At 43.1% G+C, this 7659-nt stretch overlaps 1 protein-coding gene across 1 annotated transcript; it reads left to right on the top strand.

Moving 5' to 3' along the window:
• Positions 1–733: 733 nt before the first annotated feature.
• LOC118887339 (DPH3 homolog) lies at positions 734–982 on the top strand. The gene is made up of 2 exons (XM_036838144.1): positions 734–837; positions 913–982. Exons 1-2 carry the CDS (start codon positions 734–736, stop codon positions 980–982), a joined length of 174 nt encoding a protein of 57 aa, XP_036694039.1.
• Positions 983–7659: the final 6677 nt, after the last annotated feature.

The raw sequence follows: 7659 nt of genomic DNA, 5'->3' as shown, positions 1-7659 counted from the left end.
CCAAAAAACTCTCCCTCTCCCTCCCTCAGTGATCAGGGCCTCACTCAGAAGATTGAGGAGGTAGTTTTTCCTTCCACACTCTAGAGCCAGAAGCAGACAGATGATCTCTGCATAGTTTTTGTGAAACAGAGGCAATTACCTTCACCAAATGATCCTGCTGTTTGATTTGTAGTTTGGCTCTGGAGTCAAAGGTGGAAGTGTTCATACTTCATTCTTGCTTATAAACAGGGAAGATTCCCTGGGGACCCATTCCCAATTAGTGTTATGAATATACTCTCTTAGCGCTGCATCCTCAGATGCCTTTCCATTTCTCATACACAGGCATAATGCATTACTTGCTCTGATTCCTTAAATCATTAATAACAGGACAGTCATGACCTGAATCAATTCTTTTCTTTCCACAGTATTAGAGTATTGGTCTGGAATTATGATTTCTTTGCACCCCATAGTGATCCCCCCCATGGAAGTGAAACCTGGGAATGAAACCTTTTTCAGAGTGAAGCAGCATACATGTGTTTAAGGCCCAGGCTCTGACACTGCACTGATTGGTTTAAATCCTGGTTCTACCTCTTCTAGCTACCTGACCTTGTGCAAGTTACCCACCCTCCATGAGCCTCAGTTTCCTCACCTAAAGAATGAGAATAGGCCCGGCTAGGCCGGGCCTGAGAAGTTGGACCAACCCCCGCCTGGGTAGGACAGGGCAGGTGACAGACCTCTACTGGCCCCAGTGATGATGGCAGTGTTTCACGATGAGGTGGAGATCGAGGACTTCCAATATGAGAAGGACTCAGAGAGGTACTCCTACCCCTGCCCGTATGGGGGTAACTTTTGCATCACCTGGGAAGATTTGACAAATGGGGAAGACATGGTGAAGTGCCCTAGCTGCTCTCTCATTATAAAAGTGATTTATGACAAAGATCAGCTTACGTGTGGAGAGACAGTCCCAGCCCCTTCCACCAGCAAAAAACTAGTTAAATGCTAAAGAAGACTTTAGGACTCCAAAGCCTGAACTTTTGGGAATTAACCAAGCTGGAAAAATCAAATGCAAAGTCACTGGCTTCTTCACGGGGAGAATTTTTTGTGTGTGTGGCTGCGCCATGGGTCTTGAGCGATCCTAGTTCCCCTGACCAGGGATCAAACCCGTGCCCCCTGCAATGGAAGTGCGGAGTGCTAACCACTGGACGGCCAGGGAATTCCCGAGAATCATTTTGTAGCTTGCTGTTCATTAGAGAGTGGATTCTTTGCATTGGCTGCAGAATTAAGGTCCAGTTGAAGAAGCAAGTCCACTACATGACATACCTGGATTTTGTGCTTAGAACTTTGAATTGGAAGTTTTCTTAATTTTCCATCCGAACTTAAAGGAAGATAATTTCAAATCAGTGCTTTCTTTCCCTCAGTTTTACTTTTAATTTATATTTTTAAAATTAGTTTATTTATTTTTTAAATTTTGGCTGCACTGGGTCTCCATTGTGGTGTGCAGGCTCTTCGTTTCAGGCTTCTCTCTAGTTGCTGTGCACAGGCTTCCCTAGTTGTGGCACGTAGGCTCCAGAGCACGCAGGCTCAGTAGTTGTGGTGTGCGGGCTTCTCCCTAGTTGCGGCGCGTGGGTTTAGGTGCCCCGGCATGTGGGATCTTAGTTCCCTGACCAGCGATCGAACCCGCGTCCCCTGCATTGGAAGATGGATTCTCATCCACTGGACCACCAGGGAAATCCCAGTTTTATTACTTTTATATCTTACACCTAATTACTTCATTATCTGACAACAGCCTCATCTACCTCAAAGTCATTAGGATTCTTTAAAAAAAAAGGGGGGGGGACTTCCCTGGTGGCACAGTGGTTAAGAATCTGCCTGCCAGTTCAGGGGACATGGGTTCGAGCCCTGGTCCGGGAAGATCCCACATGCCACGGAGCAACTAAGCCTGTGTACCACAACTACTGAGCCGGCGCTCTAGAGCCTTCAAGCCACAACTACTGAAGCCTGCACGCCTAGACCCTGTGCTCTGCAACAAGAGAAGCCACTGCAATGAGAAGCCCACTCACTGCAATGAAGAGTAGCCCCACTTGCCACAACTAGAGAAAGCCCATGTGCAGCAAGAAAGACCCAATGCAGCCAAAAATAAATAAATAAATTAATTAATTAATTAATTAATTAAAAGGGGGGTTAAAAAGCAAGAATGAGAATAATAGTGGTATGTATATCATTAAGTGGTTATTCGGATTTAAAAAGTTACTGTAAGTAAAGCACTTTGTACCTGGCACAGAGCAATCTTTCAATAAACATTTGTTATTATTCATTTCTGTGTAACAAATGAATGGTAAATATTGCCCGTTTGTAAATATTTTATTGACCTACAGATCACTTTTATGCAGATAATTCCTACATGTCTCTCCTTAGGCCTAGCATCTCTTCTGAACCCCAGATAAATGTCCTTAATTGATTACTACATATTTTCTCTCTCGCTTTGCTTTCCATCAGATTCAGCATTACACCAAACTCATCTTCCTCTAGCTGGCTCCCTCTGGTCTTCCTTATTTCTGTTAATATCATTATTGTTACAGTTTCTTGGGTATAATAATTGTCACCCATAGCTATAAAAAAACCAAACAGCTGACATTTATTATTTACTATGTGTCAGACACTGTGTTAAGTTTTTATTGAATTACTTTATATAATCCTCACAACAGTCTTATGATGATATAGCAAATATAGAAACTGAGGCTTAGTGATGTTGAATAACTTGTGCAAGTTCATATAATTAATAAGTGGCTGAGTCAAGAATCACCCCCACATCTTTTGAAAACAGAGCTATGCTCCTAAGCACTATCATTGCTATAATACAGTTCTTCTCTCTCCCTTTTAATTATATCTAATCATTTCCTGTCAGTTTATCCTAGGAATTCTATCACAAACATTCCTTTGACCACTTTAATCCTCATACCTTGATTATTATTGCCATCAGCATCCTCCTAAAGAGTCTCTTTTCTTCCAGCTTCTTGCTCTCCAATCAATCCTCCAAATTAGAGCTAGATTCTTCACTGTCTAAAACAGAGCTCTCCCTATGTAGCAGTGTAACCTTGGATCATCTCTTCCGATCTAGCTCTGTAAAGTGAGTGAATGGCCTTGACATTTTTTGTTTTTTATTTATTTATTTATTTATTTTTGACAGTTTTTTTGAGTTATAGAATTTTAGGATATTTCTCATGTCACTGTCCTATCCCCAAAGCTTCAATGGCTTTCCATTAATTACAGCCTAAGATCTTTTTTTTTTTTTGGTTGCATTGGGTCTTCGTTGCTGCATGGTGTGCGGGCTTCTCACTGCGGTGGCTTCTAGTTGTGGCACGCGGGCTCAGTAGTTGTGGCGCACAGGCTTAGTTGCTCCGCAGCATGTGGGATCTTCCCGGACCAGGGCTCGAATCTGTGTCCCCTGCATTGGCAGGCGGATTCTTAACTACTGCGCCACCAGGGAAGCCCCTAAGGTCTTAACTTAGACTAGCATTCAAGGTCTGTCACTAATCTTGGTGGTTCTATCCCCCACTGTTCTCTAGCACTTTATTAGGAATGTGTAGTCAGTTTCTCAGACATTTTCTGCTTTTCCCTACTTACATCTTTGCTCTTGACTACTTTCCTGATCTCCCAGTACCTACAGACTTATGTATTTATTAATACCATCTTCTTTTTGTGTATCCAAATCCTACTTTCCTGATCTCCCAGTAACTACAGACTTATGTATTTATTAATACCATCTTTCCTGATCTCCCAGTACCTACAGACTTTCCTGATCTCCCAGTACCTACAGACTTATGTATTTATTAATACCATCTTCTTTTTGTGTATCCAAATCCTACCTCCTCTATAAAATCTTTCCCCTACTCTATCAAAGCAGCATAGTGACCCCTCTTTCTCTCTTCACAATAGTTGATATCATTAGTACAGTTCACTAAACATTACTCCTATTATTATTTTGGGAGGTGAATATATTTGATTAGCAGATTTTTTTTAGCAAGGGGTGGGTGGAAAGCAGTGATCTAATGTCTGAGGTAGTGAATTCCCATTTTGGGAGGTTTCAAGCAGAGATTGAAACCCCTTGCTAAGGTTTCTGGAGATGGGATTGGTCCATTTGCCAGTTAAGATTACTTTCATCTTTAAATTCTTATTATTTTCTGATTTGGTTTGCAGAAATATTTACCTCTGGAAGCATGGAGGGTTGTGTGTGAGGTTGGGAAAGGAAGATTAGGGTGAGTCGTGTAATTAGGATGGCTTCCAGGAAGAGATGAGACCTTCCTGTTTACTACTGCCCATCCCTCGTCTCCAGCATTTGCCTGGGCAAGACCCTTCCCACCCAATAAAGCTTAAATCATAAACTGAAAGGAACCTCACTCTAAGACATGGTCTTGCAGTGTACCAATCAACAGCACTGGAATCATCAAACTCTCAGGATCCATCCCAGAACTTACTGAATCAGAATTTGAAGTTTGGGCTTCCTTGGTGGCACAGTGGTTAAGAATCTGCCTGCCAATGCAGGGGACATGGGTTCAAGCCCTGGTCCGGGAAGATCCCACATGCCACGGAGCAACTAAGCCCGTGTGCCACAACTACTGAACCTGAGCTCTAGAGCCAGTGAGCCACAACTACTGAGCCCACACTCCACAACTACTGAAGCCCACGCACATAGAGCCCATGCTCCGCAACCAGAGAAGCCACTGCAATGAGAAGCCCACGCACTGCAACAAAGAGTAGCCCCCACTCGCCGCAACTAGAGAAAGCCCACGTGCAGCAAAGAAGACCCAACACAGCCAAAAATAAATAAATAAAATAAATAAAATTTGAAAAAAAGAAGTAGAATTTGCAGTTTAACAAATTCCCAGTGATTCATTTGTACACAGAGGTTTTAGAAGCACTAGTACAGTGGACCCCAAACACTAAAAAAAAAAAGAAGAAGAAGAAGAAAAAAGAAAACTAGGAGTCAACATCTATTTTTTTTTCCTCTCATGCCCCACATCCTATCCATCAGCAAGATCTATATATAGGCTTGAAACACAACTCATATGGGATTCAAATGCAGCCAAAACTCAGATTGGGACTTGAACCCACAGGCTGAGACTTTTACTCAGCCAAAACTCAGATTTGGACTCAAATCCACTGTCTTTTAATTAAAATCACTCACCTAGTGTCAGGACTTACTGAAGCTCAGGTTCTTTATGTCTTAGCACAGAAGGAATTCTGTGAGAGGCAAAGTGATGGGTAAGGAGTAGATTTATTAATATAGGATGCTTGTGAGGGATATAAGTGGGTAGGCAAGGGGCCTCTGCCCTGAGAACTAAGTGAGAAGGCAGGTTTATTCAGGGAGATACACACTCCATGGACAGAGTGTGGGCCACTTCAGAAGGTGAGAGGCCCTGAGAGATACACGTCATAGACAGAATGCAGTCCATCTCAAAAGGTGAGCACAGCCTGGAAAAATGGGGTGGTTAGTTTTTATGGGCTGGGTAATTTCATAGGCTAACAAGTGAGAGGATTATTCCAACTATTTTGGGGAATGGGTGGGGATTTACAGGAATTAGGCTACCTGCCTTTTTTTGGCCTTGGAACTGTCATTGTGACTGTCCGTGAGTTGTTTAGCATGCTAATGTATTACAATGAGTGTATAATGAGGCTCAAGGTTTACTGGAAGTTGAATCTTCCACCACCTTGGGCCTAGCTGGTTTGAACTAGTTTATGTTGGATCCTCAATGGCTATGTCATTCTTTAAGGGTTGTGCCCTGCCCCCTTCCCTCCTGTTTCAGGCTCAACCTTAAATATATACCCTGTAACTAACTACTTTTCATTCTCTCTTTTGTCATCACTTATTTCAAACCACCATCATCTCCCACTTGGACTACTGTAACAGCGAAGAACAAAATCTGACTCCATGTTGGATCTGTTTCTTTTACTTTGACCTGTACTTTCCATTGCTTTTGTTCTGTCTATAGCTATAGGCATACATAATGGTCTGCCTTGGGGAACCCTGCTCCTCTGCCTGAATGTTAAACTAAAGTGCCTTTGTTCAGCTCTCAGGGAAACACCCTGACCCTGTCCACCTGTGAAAGGCTGCAGAAAAGAAAAAATTAACACATTCCCCAAGGCTGGCCAAAACCAGGAGATATTTTGCAAGACTTATGGCCTTTTTACTTTACTTCCTCACCTCCTCCCCCTCCCTGTTCTATAAAAGAAACTAGCATCCACACCCTGATAAGATGGTACTCTAGGACACTAGTCCACCATGTTCTCAGATGCCTGGCTTTCCAAATAAAGTCGCTATTCCTTGCCTCAACACCTCATCTCCCAATTTATTGGCCTGTCATGTGGTGAGCAGAGTGAGCTTGGACTCGGTAACAAATTTGGCTTAGCCAGCCAGGAGCCTTGCTGCTTGTGGCTAGCCAGCCCTAGTCAGGGAATTTTGGAGCAAGGCCCTAGCAGCTGCCAGGACCATTTGTCCTGAGGATCTTCCCTTCAATATTCCACTGGCTACCCCAGCACTTGGCAGTTGGAGCAAGGAATCGACAAACTTCTGCGAGTTGATGGACTTGACCTTTGTAGGGTAAGTCGTTCTGGTGTGTATAACGGGGGACAGATTCTCCCCTCAATTTGGGTTTTCCCTTTATAGCACAAGCCAATTTGTTTTGCATTTGATTGGGGTACCCTGCTGGAGAGGGGAATTGTTGTTTGACTATACCTGATTTGGGAACGGGTTCATTTGCTTTTGTTTTGTGTGCATCGATGTTGGAATTTGTTTGTGCTTTTTACATTAGAATTTGTTTGTGGCAGGGCTTCCCTGGTGGCACAGTGGTTAAGAATCCGCCTGCCAACGCAGGGGACATGGGTTCAAGCCCTGGTCCGGGAAGATCCCACATGCTGCGGAGCAACTAAGCCTCTGTGCCACAACTACTGAAGCCTGTGCGCCTAGAGCCCATGCTCCACAACAACAGAAGCCACCACAGTGAGAAGCCCGCACACTGCAATGAAGAGTAGCTCCCGCTCGCCGCCAACTAGAGAAAACCCACACGCAGCAACAAAGACCCAACACAGCCATAAGTAAATAAATAAATAAATTTATTTTAAAAAAATTTGTGTGTGTCTTTTGTGTTTTGGTGTTATCAAACGTATAAAAATGGGAAATAGTCCATCTATCCCGAAGGAGAGCCCTTTGGGTCATATATTAGACAAATGGGCAAAACATAGCCATGCGCCTATGACTACTCAATTATAATACAATCTTGCAATTAGAAGTGTTTTGCAAAAGAGCAGGGAAAAGTGATGAGATTCTATATGTAGAAACATTTATGCTATTGCATCAGGAGGAAAAGGAGTCAGAGGGCTGCCACTTTATCGCGCAGTGGTCTGAAAGAAAGCCCAAGGGGGGACCTAGACAAAAGAGCTTAAACAAAATTCAGGAGATAGATAAAACAAAAACCAAATGAGGATCCATCAGAGTTTCTAGAAAGGGTTTATCAAGCTTATAGATGCTATACGGATGCAGACCCTGAGGCCCCTGAGAATGTAAGGATGATAAATATGACCTTCATCGGGCAAAGCACCTCAGATATAAGAAGAGAATTACAGAAGTTAGATGGTGCATTTGGAATGAGCCCTTCTCAATTAGTATATGTTGCCTTTAAACTA

This window comes from Balaenoptera musculus, chromosome 20, assembly GCF_009873245.2.
Source record: "Balaenoptera musculus isolate JJ_BM4_2016_0621 chromosome 20, mBalMus1.pri.v3, whole genome shotgun sequence".
In the NCBI taxonomy this organism is placed as follows: Eukaryota; Metazoa; Chordata; class Mammalia; order Artiodactyla; family Balaenopteridae; genus Balaenoptera; species Balaenoptera musculus.
This window is presented reverse-complemented; position numbering and strand designations above follow the sequence as displayed.

Coding starts and splice junctions, on each gene's coding strand:
- LOC118887339 (XM_036838144.1), top strand. CDS start 734: ATGGCAGTGTTTCACGATGAGGTGGAGATCGAGGACTTCCAATATGAG. Junction 838..912: donor GGGGGTAACTTTTGCATCAC/CTGGGAAGATTT, acceptor AGTGATTTATGA/CAAAGATCAGCTTACGTGTG.